This window comes from Cryptotermes secundus, unplaced genomic scaffold, assembly GCF_002891405.2.
Source record: "Cryptotermes secundus unplaced genomic scaffold, Csec_1.0 scaffold739, whole genome shotgun sequence".
Lineage (NCBI taxonomy): Eukaryota > Metazoa > Arthropoda > Insecta > Blattodea > Kalotermitidae > Cryptotermes > Cryptotermes secundus.
Window position 1 is genome coordinate 245,760 of NW_019744125.1, and position 14,313 is coordinate 260,072.

General features: G+C 43.6%; 1 protein-coding gene across 1 annotated transcript in view; it reads left to right on the forward strand.

Moving 5' to 3' along the window:
• Positions 1 to 8,722: 8,722 nt before the first annotated feature.
• LOC111874526 (division abnormally delayed protein-like) overlaps positions 8,723 to 14,313 on the forward strand; it is a 123,922-nt gene continuing 118,331 nt past the window's right edge. Inside the window, exons 1-2 of the mRNA XM_023870096.2 lie at positions 8,723 to 8,800; positions 11,135 to 11,282. Coding sequence (XP_023725864.1) covers positions 8,723 to 8,800; positions 11,135 to 11,282 — 226 coding nt within the window. The remainder of the gene's footprint in view (positions 8,801 to 11,134; positions 11,283 to 14,313) is intronic.

The window sequence follows — 14,313 nt, forward strand, 5'->3', positions numbered from 1 at the left end:
GCATAGAAATTAACCGCCGTGGGAATCCGTTGCTCTGACCACGCAACACCCTCTATCCGCAAAAGTTGGCACTAACTTCTCCGACAAGCGGCGGTCGCTCGGTCGGTATAGTTCGCTTGTGGACTAGAAGCCACGGAATTTGTTTTTTATTTGTTTGTAGATCCTCGTAGGTACATAGGTCCTGAGCACTTTCTTTTCAAGTGCCTGTGCGTCGTGATTTTCCCTCAGACTAAGAGACCCCTTTATACGAAGATACTAACACGAAAAATTTGTTTTATTTTACATTGCAACTTCTCCTGAGTCTGACACGGGACCTTGGGCTTGGTGTGAGATAGGTTTACATTTCGGCAGCGCCGACAGCGTGCAAACGTTTTTTTTTATTCCAGAAGGAAGAACAGTGTTACCAAGGGTCACATAGGTTTAGTGTTCCTGATTCGTGCTGTGGATGTCACAGAATTGCAGCCGTTGTACCATTTGTGCTGATTGACCTTTACCGCGGATTCCCTGAGTCGCTGCTGATGTGTTGCCTCCACACAAACTACAACCGCGACCCTCCATGTCGATCGCTAAACGCTAAGTAAGCGACGATTTGGCAAAACATCGTTAAGCATGAGCGAACAGAAGAACGTGTGTTCATTCCAGAGACTCGGCGGACTGATGGTTAAGGCAGAGGGATCCGTATTTCATTCTTCAAACGTTTGTCTTCATTTGCTCTGTGCAGCTTTGCCTTACAGCTTTCTTTTTGCGTGCATTCCCTACATGTGTTCATACAAGTTCTTCATAATGGAGGAGCCCATAAAGGCTGCTTAAACTCGCTCTGTAGCTTGACAAGTCGTCATCCCCCGTTTCGTCACTTTGAATGACGATCTTAATGGCTCCGGATATCGACCGATACAGTTCCCAACTTTCTCGCTTGATGGCGTAAGTGAGCACTGGATTTATAAACTTGTAAGTTACGGCAGTAGACTATTTTGTCGTAAAAATAATGAATTTGTTACAGAAGAGGATATAAAAAATATATTAAATATTATGCCAAGGCAGAGTTTTAGGTTAAAATAATAATAAATAAAACGTACGCCATTGACCCAAGAAGGATTTAATTTTAATTTATTATTTGTATATTACAACAAACGAACAGCTAATACAGCACTATAGAGACTACACACCAACATACCTACAACATGAAAGACACTAAACAAACGCGGGAATTATAATAAATAAATTATGCAACAACGCAGAATCTATTATGCTCAGAATCACGCAATAAGAAATACACCATACAGAAACACAAATACCATGAAAGAGTTCAGAAGCCGTGCTGAGGTCTACAACAATACTAAAACCATACCCCAACAAGAAACTACGGGGAAAACAACTTAGGAACGAGTGTGATACCTGCTGACGTTTGAAATTTTCTTAGTTGAATATTACCAAATCATTTGGAAATCTTGCGGCGAAGGACTGCTCTACTTTTGACAGAAACTGCATGTACCTTCCCATACAAGATTAGCATACGCCGTAAGCATACAACTTTTATGGTATGTTGTGTGATACGCCTGAGGATGACCCAAGGAAATCGTCGAAACATGTAGCGTTACCACCAACAGCTAATAAAACAAATGTTGACATAGTAGTGTCTATTTGTCTGTTTGAGAACAATTTTTGTGTAGACTCTCCCATTATATATATATATATATATATATATATCTTCCACAAGCATAGAAATTTACCGTTCTAATCTTCCGGAATGTAATGAACTTTCTGTGAATGTTGCGATGTCTGTACTCTGTTTCCAACCAAGGGAAAAGCCGCAGACAGTGATCGATAGCTGAAGCATGTTCTGAGTGGTTATTCCTCCCCGTAAATAAATGACACGGAGGCTTCCGTAAAGACTGAGAAGCCTCAGAATGTACCGCTCGTGTTCTGGATTAATGACATTTCGAAACGCATGTATAACTTAAGCTCAGGAGATTAGTCGCCGGGTTCCCACTACGCCGGACCGGGATCTGTTCTAGGTCAGGTCATGTGGGGTTTGTGGTGGGCAAATTGGTACTGGGGCGGGTTTTCTCCAAGTACTTCGGTTGAACCTTGAAATCCTGATTCCACCAATTGTTGCACATTAATATTAATCATGCACTCATCGACACCTTGTGGTCTCTATTCTGGCCAACTTCAAGAAAACAGATGTACACAGACCTGATATGTTATGCCATTAGATACAATACGCATATTCTCTATAGCCAGGAGTTCGAACCTCATATTGTTCTCAAGGCTAACACCGATTTTATAAATCCAGCCACCATGATCACCTGACCTGTATCCTGGTCATCATTTGTAACTCGTTCGTTCTACTTGGCAACCCTATAGGCGCATACGAGTCGCGATCGGTTGGGAGACCGATTCTATGCGTTCGATAGAGTTTAGAAAAATAGCAGAAGATGTTCTTACTCTGTATGTGTGTATGTTAGAATGTTTAGTCTATTTTTCTAAAGTAGGCTTATGCAATCTCCATGCTCTCTGTATCTTTGTATCCTGTCCATGAAGTTCTGAATGCCTGCACCGATCTTTATGAAACTCGGTAAGTACGAGTACATCGCAGCGCCTATGTCGATCTCAACAGCTACTTCATAAATCTCTCCCATCAGAGCGAGAGTTACTTTACGACTGGCGGTTTGCCGCCAATCGGTTCGTCATGGCGACATGCCCCTCGAGACTCCCGACCAGTAATTGTATTTTCCAACTGAACACTCGCGGTTATAGCCCTTATGCAACATCCTCTCTGACGAGAGATGGCTCTGTCGTTTACAATTGCTGCTGGTCCTTGCCAGCACAGTCATTCTCTGGTCCGAGTCCCCCGGCACTCTTGACCACTTTTTACTGTCTCAGATTCAAGACTCCTCCAACCTGGAGGGCCAGGTCCCCATATTTGTATCCCCCAGTGACAGGGCGGCTCAGTTATACCCCCAGGTACAGGATTCCCTTTTCGTCGCCTCTTACGACTCGCAGGGCTACAGTGGAAGTATTCGAACCCACGACACAGGGTCTAATTTTTCGTCGGTTTCGGTTTTTTAACAGTTTTATTGTTGCATGTTCATATCCGTTGGTAAGGACATGTGTTTATAGAGCCATTACCGTTTGTTTAAGTCGGAGCCTAGCAATGAATGTCTTTTCCTGTTCCATAATTCTGACTTTGAGCCGTAATGTCGGCAACGCCGACTAGGTCATGTAGTTGAGCTGACTAAGCATCGCGTGGTTAAGAACGCGATGAGCTGTACTTCCGCTCTGTCTGTATCCATTCATATGATAATGCCAAAGCATAGTGACGGTTTTAATTCTGACATGAATTTAATAAAATAGGCCATACGTGTAGACGAACACGATCAAATTACTCAGCCTCGTGAGGATAATTGAGGAACTACTTGAATGGAAATGTAGCGGCTCCGGTCTATAGAACTGAGATTAACGACCGTGAGGATCCGTTACGCTGATCACGCGACACCCTCTATCCCCCAAAATTGGCACTAACTTCGCCGACAAGCGGTCGATATAGTTCGCTTGCGGACTAAAATCCACGGAGTAATGTGAGCAAATGACATTGAACAAGAATATTACAGGTAGACTTCCATTCGAATAATAAGGGTGTCTGGATCCTGCATGTCGGCCCTTCCATTTAGGGTCCTGAAATGCCTAGTATTCCCGTGGCTATTTTCATGTCGCAGTATGGAAGAAGACGAAAGTGAGTAAGGGCCATCTTGGTTAGTGGTATCCATATATGGACGTAAACTGGTGCCTCCTGGGAAATTGAGGGGTTGTTAAACGAAACCGCCCTTGGACTTTGTTATGGTCGTATAACATCAAGCGAAGGAAACTTGACAGCCATTACTTATGGTACAACACTGACAAGTTATCTTTAGTGCTTGAATAGGAAAGATGAGGTTAACTTCAAGACTCTTTATCTGGTAGCACGTGACAGATTCATCAGTGGTTCCTAAATATCCGAAGCCCTCAGACAAGCGAAATCTGCACAAAGTTACGGCAGACTTATATGATTTTTACCAAACTCAGATTAGTAGTAAGGAGTCGAGGTACCTCAGTCAGTGTAGCGATGTACTACGGGTTTGACGGTCGGAGTTCGAATCCTCGCAGGGAGAAAATATTTTTCTGTAGCCTCTGCGGCCCAACCAGCCTCCTATCGAATGGGTACCAGTTTTTTCCTCGGGGATAAAGTGGCCGGGATTTGAAGCTGACCACTCACCTCCGTCTCTTGCCGAGGTCAAGAATAGTGGAGCTATACCCCCCTCCCTAATATGTCTTCATGGCATTGTACTTTATTAATTAAGCACAGACACGACTGTACCGTTGCCTTTACGGGTTCATTGTAACATAAGTGTAATAACAATGCCAGTTTGTCTGATGCTTTGCGCAAATGATGGTCCACCATCTGGATTATGCATGAGGACGTGCATCAGATGAAAATAACCTATGTACGAGTATTTGTTATTATGTAACAGTTGGGTGGTGTCACTCGTGTTTTCAAATTATGTCCTGACGTTTCTCGTGGTTTTCCTCAAATTTGGCCATGACCACTTCACACTACACTTCTTCCCACTTGTTATTCACTAATAACCGTGAGATTCGGCGGCAAACTGTGAGCTGTTGACAGCGGCGTTGGTTAAACAGTAAATGGCTGTGTACTTACAGAAACTGGTACAGAATGGTCAAGAAGGAACTGCGTCCCTAGGTTCATACCTCTGTTGATTTATCTGTTGCTGTTTAGACCACAGTTATATCTAAATCCGATAGAAATGTATTCCGTCAATTGTTACTAATATTCTGCGAGAGAATTTCTCGTTTCGATTAGTGTATAAGTAAATAGTAGTAACAGTCAGGAAAGTGAACGGTCGCGGTTCGATTTCCGGTTGGTGCGTTGTCGTTCTTGTCATCGCTGCAAGTTACAGAAGACTTCTGGTTTCCACTCTGTGGGCACTGGATCCTTGTTTCGTAAGACGGTCAGAGGATAGAAGTGATGATTCCATCCGTCAAGTTTAAAGTGAACGGGCTTTTCCGTTTTCATGTCCCTCCTCTGGGGCATGGAGATAAAGTCACGTTTCCCCTCTGTAAGAGAGGTAACCTGAGAATTTATGAATCAATAAAGTTCTTAACCAGAAAGTTGAAAATTTCCTTTTAATGGAAAACGTGTCTCATGTTCTCACAGCAGTGACATGACGAGTTATATCTTTTGGGATATGACTCCATGTGGTCCGACAGACGTTCGCCGTCGTTTCGGAGGAACATACTCCATCTTCATAGTCGAAGAATAAACTGGACAGCAAACGAGCCTGTGCTTCACTCTTCGGCCCAGAAGATGGAAACAGTATGTTTCTCCGAAACATAGGTGAACGTTTGCCGGATTACACGACGTCACGACACAGAAAATAATTTTCTTCAGGTGTCCAGTTTGACCAGAATTTAACTTTCTCTGCAAATGTCACTACGACATGCAGTATGAATGTTCTGCCACACAGTGATAAGCAAGTGGTGCACTGAGAGGTTCGAACGTCTGGACCATCGGACATGCGATAGTTATCAGGAATAAGGGTCTCTTTCCCAAGCCACGTGTGTCTGTAAGTTTATTCGTCCCTTGATTCATTTGCGGACATGAACATGTAAAACTCTCGTCGTAAAATTCGGTATGAATTTCTTACCTTGAAGGCTGCACCTGCGTTGGGCTCGAGTGGACTGCACTCGTACAGCGACTTTGGGCCGGCCAAGAAGACCGGATATGCTGACTCGGGCCTTCATACCTTTCCTCAATCGCTGCAGGAAAGTACTCCGCTAGGACCTCAGATTCTGCCACGAACACTTCTTTCTAATCTTTCAAATTGATTGTTCATTGACCATCCTGTAACTCGACAATGTATAATATGAGTCATTGAATGCATTGTTAAAGAAGCCACAGGTAAATAAATCATATGTAAAGTTGTCCCTGTGCTTAATTAATTAAGTCCCACTTCATGAAGACGTATGAGGGAGAGGAAGTATAGCTCCATCATTGTTGACCCCGTCACTAGATGGCGGTGAGTGGTCAGAACCACGGATCTGCCACTTTCCCCCGGGGAAGGAGCCTCCTGTACCCACTGGATAGGAGGCTGGGTGGGCCCCAGAGCCGGTCTGGACGCTGTGGAGAAGATAAAAACCTTGTCATTGCCGGGTGTCGAACCCCAGCTGTACAATCCGTAGCCCGTCATACCGACTGAGCTATCGCGACTCTAATAAGTGAATAAATTGGCGATCACCTCATATTCATAAAATACCAACAAGGCGGCAGGAGAACTTTGAGACAGACACAATGTTACTTAATGCATTGTCCGGAAACTCTGTACGATGTGAATATTTTAGAAACTTTAAAGTTTTGTATAGCTATTTTTTTCAGGGACTGTAAAATGACACATTCTTATTTTTCTGGTGTCCGCAATGAGTTTCAAGGCTTTTTGAAATTCAGCGCCGTGTATTGAATTAACATCCCTGTTGTCGTCGTTCTTTTTTGGTTTACACTGAAATACTTTCCTTGTAGCCGTCTTTCCATATAGGTTCTAGTGACTGATGTATGTGGTTATGTCCATACACTTTATTTGATAGTTTTGTATTTCTTTTAACACACTTCGTAGTGGAACTACAGTGCAAACGATCTGATTATTCGGAATCAAAAATGAAGAGCATCACTAGCATTTCTGGCGTGTTCTGCAAGCCTGCCCCCATGCCAGCAAGGAAATGTGGCCCACAGAAATCGGAAGAGGAGTTGGGCTCTCAGAATGTCATCGGCAGGCATTAATTAGAGGAGCTCATATGGTTCCTTAGTGTTCCCAATTACACTTCTCCAAACGCCATGCAGGAACACTAATTACTGATGCCATTAGCTTCGGAGCAAACCATTAAACAAAAATCAGGACCTAACAAATGAAAGGGTAACATGAAGATGTTGAAGTAATTCCCGTGCTAGGATTGATGTAACGTCTCATGCCTTCGTTAATATTTGTTATCTGACATGCAGACAAGTTAGGCACAATCATGTGGAACTTACGTAGCCTATGTCCGACGAAGCAATATGGTACCAAACGTCGTGTTGTAATATTCCGAAGGGCACGGGTGTGTATTTCATAACGGCCATCGGCTGTCCTTACTGAGGTTTTCCCCAGCTCCTCCCTAAGATGAATGCTTAGATAATACTCAAGTATTAAGGCCCTTTATCACGTTTACACATCCGTTCATTTCAATAGTCACGCTCTTTCAGCACAGTTTGAAACTGAATTACCTGTGAAGTGGAAATTATTTTAAACAAACCAGAGAAAAATAAAATGCAAACGTCGTCCCATCATTTTCTGTCGGGACTGCTGTGAGTACATAATAAATGTTTAATAACTGATTGTTTTCGTTTGCACTCGATAATGATACATTTCTGAAATGAAACGCGAAAATGTATGTATGCACTGGTCCTATTGTGGGACAGTGCTTATAATGCTGAGACTCTCCTTAGTTAAAGGATGTTATGATGAGCTGGTCATGCAGATCAGATGGGAACAGAACTGCATGAGGAAATTTAGAGTGGAAACCCTCTGTAATCTGACAACCAGGAGGATCGAGGCGCAGATGAGGCCGTAAAATTATATGCTTTGAAGAAAGTCGTTTCAATAAGTTTAATTACATTTGGGCTTAGGAGCTTAGTGGGGAATCAATATATTTCAGTTGTATCGATCTTTTGCTGTATAATACGGGTATCAGAGAATTGGTGACTGAAACAGGCACCGAGCTACTCCCATATGAGTTACAGAGCCGTACATTTTGCTTGGAAATAGAATTTCAGATGTACTCATCTTTCCCTGGCAGCTCATGGTCAGCTTCACTCTCTGGCTTCCTTTACAACCGTCTTGTATGAAAAAGACCTTTGCGACTCAGTTAGTATATAATCACGTAGGTCGTTACGTCATTATCTAGGAGTGTTAAGCACACGGCGTGAACCAGAGTAGCTTTACTGAAGAACCTTTATTCCGTAAGGTTGCCTACCTAGTCCGAAAGATGTTCCAACGGTTTGTGCTCAGAAACTGCGAATCTGAAATACGTACTTACTGCAGCTCACATCGGAATGATTGCCTTAGGCCAGAAACTTGTTCCCTGTCAGACAGTTGTCATGTGCTCAGTGCCTCGGTGAAGAGGGCACCGCATGAAATGAACTTGAAGAAAGCAGTGTTCTTGGATGTGGCGCCATGTAGATATTATGTTAACCGACGTTTCGAAGGAACGCATCGCCTCCATCTTCAGGGAGGAAGAAAGAAGAATAAAATCCGCGAGCGAGGAACCAGCGGGAGCAGGTGCTAACATGTTTCACCCTGAAGATGGGGGCGATACGTTCCTCCGAAACTTCGGTTAACACAATATCTACATGGCGCGACATCCCAGAAGACTGCTTTCTTCAGTCACCTCCGTGAAAACCTCAAATCTTACGAAATGAACTTGTTTACATTGTCAGAGCTACTGGCCGCTTATTGTTTCTTTGCGTTAGTGAGATGCAATCAAGGGCCAGCAGGTAATTCTGAACCAGTAACAGAATATTAAAATCAGAAATGAATGCGAATGCGTATTGGTTGCTTCGGTTAATCGTTTTGCATTTGCAGGTGGCACTTGTATGCCGACACAGTGGTACCGAACTTAATTATCACTCGATGTTATGCCACCTGTTATGCCGTGGCGACATGGGGGTGTGGAGGTATTCCCGCTGTCACCTTCTGTCCTGCAGTCACAGGGGGTGGGCTAAGGAAACTGCTAAATTACTTCCTCTATCGATGCTTCATTGGCTAGGGGCACACTGTTCACCGGGCTTGGCTGGAGGGCGCAGGTGCGAAATGTGGTAAGGGAGGAAATCACAACAGAAACCCACATCCTCACCCTATGCTACCCTATATTAGTATAAACAAGCAATATACAGTTATATACATTTTGGTAATATCACAATTAAAGAGCCGACTGGTGTCGGGTTACACATTACACTTTCTTAGACGATTCTTGGACCTCATCTTTCTCTTTTCACCCAGTTGCGGGTCGCTAGTCTCCTCTTTCTCCTGTCCTGCTCAGCCACTATATATNACTTGTTGAGTCTGCAGACGGATGGCGTTGCCTTGTGTGTACTCGGTGCCCATTCTGACATGGCCTTCGGCCGCAATTGGCCAAAATTACTGTTAGAATAATCCCCTTACTAATTTGGTCTCTGGGTTATATACCTTTATTCATGCTAACTCATTACTTTCCCGGGGGGTGTAAGCCCGCCTATAATGACGTCTTGTCCCAAGTGGTTGGCTGGGATCCTAAGGGGATGGACACGCCCCTTACTGCTAGACCATTTGGCTAACACTTTTACCTGCAAACGTCCCCCCATCACACAAGTGTAAATTCTGTAGTTAGCAGTTCGATATACATTCAACATCATTCTGCTGACTGGACATTCCCGCGTGGCAAGCCAATGTCCGTCTAAGTCCATACGTAGGAATTCTTTAAAGTTTCTTAACCCTTCCTACATCCTCTTTCGTACGTCTTACAAGCATTTCAAAAAACTAATTCTATCCTAACCAACATTTTCCCCTAAAATACAAAAAGTTAATACTCTGTTAACATATTACCGGGAGTCGGCCTTCAGGCCACAACACTCGACTTTCCGAACTTACCCCCCCCCCTCAAGGACATTATTATACATGCACATGCCGTGCATATATGTTTTTGCGAGTGCGCGCTCAGACGGAAGAGTACGCGCAGGGCCGACCCTCGAAGCGTAAGTGCGCTGTCTACCAGAACCAATGTATATAGAGAGCTTCGACCCCTTTGTATTATGTTAGGTGACAATCCTATTTCACCTGTGTAGCCTAATATCCCTATTTTGTAACGAAATGTAGGCACCTAACAGGGTGGAGTAGCTGTAATGTTCTAGACTTGTATTAGGGAGTTTCTCGGTTCGAATTTCGACTGGGAAACGGGTGGAAATTAAGATGTTTCCTCAGTCCCTCTAGGAAAATGTCTCGATTAGGCCATGATCGCTTTCTTCCAGATCCTTTCTGATTCTTCATTTGTCAGTTGTCTCATCATCCGACGTTGTTCAGTCTTAGGCAGATTCTAAACGGTTCTGACGGTGGTGTACACAATTGAAAAAACTAGAGAACGCAACGTTTCGGAAACTAGATCTGTTCCCGTTCTCAAATGGGGGGGGGGGAAACGCCTACTCTGTTGGGTCCCTCGGAAAGAGCTAACCTCAATCAGTGGACAACCTCTGTCAGTATAACCACAGCTGTATATATTTTGGGACCAGGCTATGTGTGAACTCTCTGGAATAGAACGTAATGTAAGCCCATGAAGCATCTGTGAGATGATACTGATCTTCTCTGTGAGTAGCCACACTCACTGCTGATAAGGCGGGTCCAGAAGGGAGGAATGCCCAAACTGGGTTGGCTGATCGGGCTGCTTAAGCATGTGTTTCCTGTACCTGCTGTTACTTTTAATTTAGAAATCCCAGCTTCATACCAGCCTACCCTGTGGTCCTCTTCATAGGCATGTTCGGCTAGTTTTGATTTTTCTCGAAGACCCTGTTGGAGATTGTGCCTATGCTCACGGGGCCGCACGGCCTTAGAGGTCTCCCTGTGCCCTAAGATAGTGCATGCAGACGAAAATAATAGCAACGGAAGATAAATATATAATGTATGTTTTATTTTATATAATAAGCGGTAATCATAATTAAGGTAAAGACATAACGTAAGCAGAAAGGAATGAATATAAAAGAATCAAAGAGCGGTGCTTTTCAGAATTGACTGGCGGTAATTCCCTCACTGAGAAATTCATGGTTCAGATTCTAAGGCGGACACTGCGGCCGGGTGGGGGGGGGCAAGGTCCCTTATGTTTCCGTTGTATCAAGAAATTCTGAACGCGTGCCAGTGGACATCAAGTTTTGAAACGTGTCAGCGATAAGATCCGTCAATTGGGTATCCTTAAAACGAGCAGTCAGTGCTTTTGGTCTGCACAAACATTCACAATACTTATTGACGGTTGTGTTATGCTTATTCTGATACCTCACTGCCTCTCTTCTTCGTCTTGGTTCCAGGTGAAAAGGGCGTGTGGACAGGCACGCTGGGCCGATAAGGGGGACCACGATGCCGATACCTCTGTTGGGCATCACCACGGCGACACACTTGCATCCGGACAGCAGGAAGTTCTGAGTGGTACCATCACACAGGGACACATCTCCACAGGTCAGTCTCAGTCGGATCTTCGAAACGTTTCCGATGCTTTTTACTGGTACATCGTTGTGCTCAGGTCGCTGAAGGGCTGCGGAATTACTCTTCTAAAGATAACTTTCGTCTTGGTACATAGGGAGCAAACTACAGTGCGTCGCATTACAGAAGGCATTAGTCTCCATCAACCTGAGGATATCTTGTCGAATTGCACAGTTGTGATTGCTTATTTTGTCGTCGAAAGTGTGCCAAGGATATGACGGACAGCGGAACATCTGCTTGCACTCTGTCTGTTTGTTAGTTTCTTTTGGCCTTCCTCTCTTTCCTTTCCTTCATTACATTTTCTTTTTAATTTTTCTGTTTTTATTTTATAATTTGTTTCTTTGTTTCTATTTGCTTGCGTCTAGACACGTCGTGAGTATTCTCGTTATTATTCGAATAAATGATTTGTGTAATACAGTTTAATATTGTTTTAAATTACAGGCGATTCTAAGGAGAAATTTTCGCCCCAAATTCAACATACCAACTCCTCTGATGTCTGGTAAAGTTTCTAGGTTTTCAACAATTCCAAATGCTCCGAGCTTTGTAAGATTTGAGGTTTTCACGGTGGTGACTATGAAGAAGGCAGTCTTCTGGGATGTGGCGCCGTGTAGATATTAGTCTGTTAGCATCATCTCACGCTGGTTCCTCGCTGGCGGATTTTCTTCTACCCCGAAGATGGAGGTGATACGTTCTTCCGAAACGTCGGTTAACGCAATATCTACACGGCGCCACATCCCAGAAGGCTGCTTTCTTCGTTCCGAGCTTTGTTTTCATTGTTCCGAAGGGTCGTACATTCACTGAATCACTGTATCAAAACTGTGTTATTGACCTTATCAAGAAACACTATTGTGATCAGTGGTCTGTGGTAGCTCAGTAGAATGAGAGATTGTTAACTGAACGGCCGGATTTCGCTTCCTCGTAAAGCCAGAACTGCTTTTGAGCTCGCAGAGCCCCTACCTATGAAGTTATTTGCCCCCTATAAAGGCAACAGAATTGAGATGTAGGTGTGAATCTGGTCTAGGATTCGCTCAGGTATTTACGTCTTCGCCTCCTGTGCACCTTAAGGCTTGGTACCACACAAATAATTTTCTTGCAACATTTTCCAAACACTTCAGTCAGAATGAGAGTTCATAAATACTACTGCATTTCTCGTCAGCCTGTGTTGGTAGCAACGGAAAGAAGTGCATGTGTGCCTCCAGCGAAACAGGGCAGTCCACCTGTCTGAGAATCTTAACTTTCCTTCCACTTTCTGTGTAGGCAAGCAATATCCATCCATATTCCAGTAGCGCTGCCTCCACCCGAGCCAGAATTTACTTTTCATATTGATTCCCTATCCTCAGACCCACCAATGTCACCGTATAGCAGTTAGTTGGCTTCTTACGCAGACCAGAGAAACCGAAATTCAGTTGAACCCACGATATAGGATGCCCTGAACTTCACACCTTCATCACAAGATCTCTTCTGACCGAGTTAACAAGATAAGACATCATCACCACGTTGACTTTAGTGTCACACTGAGTATTGAGTGAGCGCTAAAGTTTTTAATTCCTTTGAATCGAATTTCTGGCGCGCCACAAACATACAGGACAACATCAAAGAACCCTCTTCTCGAGAACAGGGCGGCACACCTTCGGCCCCCGTCAAGATAAGTAATAAGAGGGACGACACGAACCCGCTTGGTTTATAAATTCCAATAAAATCACAAATATTGCAATGTATTGGAGCAGCCGCTGTAGTTGTAAAACTTTAAATTTTATACCCAATTATATGTTATTAATATTATATGTATATATTTTAACGTTCAGAACATATATTGTAATAGTAGCTTCCAAGTGTATCGATGTAAAGGTGTCCCTCTGATATTGGTCTCTGAAGACCGAAACTTGTAAGGGCATAAATAATTGAAATAAGAAAAATCTTCAGCAGTCACACTAGACGGAACTGTTTAACTTTTCATGATATTGTTAGTGTGACGGACCAGAATGAAACGAATCAAATATTTTGATGTTCGTCTCCAATTAGGTTTTCAGAGATGGCGTACCGTTGTTTGCTCGTAAATAGGACGGCTTCTTCTCCCTATTTTATGTTGCAGTGTTATGTGTTTACTCCGTGGCTTGTAGTCCGCAAGCGAACTATACCGACCGAGAAACCGCCGCTGGTCGGCGAAGTTAATGCCAACTTTTGCGGATAGAGGGTGTACATGGTAAGCGCAACGGATCCCCACGGCCGTTAATCTCGGTTTTCTAGACAGGAGCCGGCATTTCCTTGAAATAGCTCCTCAGTTATCCTTACGAGGCTGAGTGGACCCTGTTCCAGACCCACTACTTCTGAGAAAATCTGGTAGTGCTGGGAATCGAACCCGAACCTCTGGATCTATAGCCAGGAACTCTGACCACTAGACCATAGAGGCAGTCGATGTGTTTACTAAATTATATTAAATCGTAATAATTACGGCGGTGCATAAACCAGTGTGAAAATGGATATGGTCTATTTGTAATATATCCTTATCAAAAATATTTTAAAGAAATTAATTTATGCTGTCAGTATGACATTTGAAGCTCAGTGGCTGGCCTCCCATCTCGCACGCCGTCAGCTGCAGCCCTGCGGACGAAGCAAATTCCATGCAGTGATAGATGGTGATGGGGAAAAGAATTGTGAACAGAACTGAAACCAAAAGCAAATAATGTCCGTTATTAATGAACAGAAGAATTTCAGCCGGAGTATCTACAATGTGACGACAACAATATACTCGTGTAAGGTGAAAAGAATGTCTGTATGAGAATAACTATATTGTTAAAGAGGCACAGAAAGAAGCAATCAGACCCCTTCAGGAGCTTCAGTTTTTCTTTCGGTTTGGAATGAAGGTATTTAAAGACCATTGCGTAACAACAATATGAAGGGCACGCGGTAGCGTAGTTGGTTGAGGTACTATGCTACAAGTCGGAAGGTTGCGGGTTCGAGACCTCATGAGGCGGATTTTTCAATTGACATAATCCTTCCAGCCACA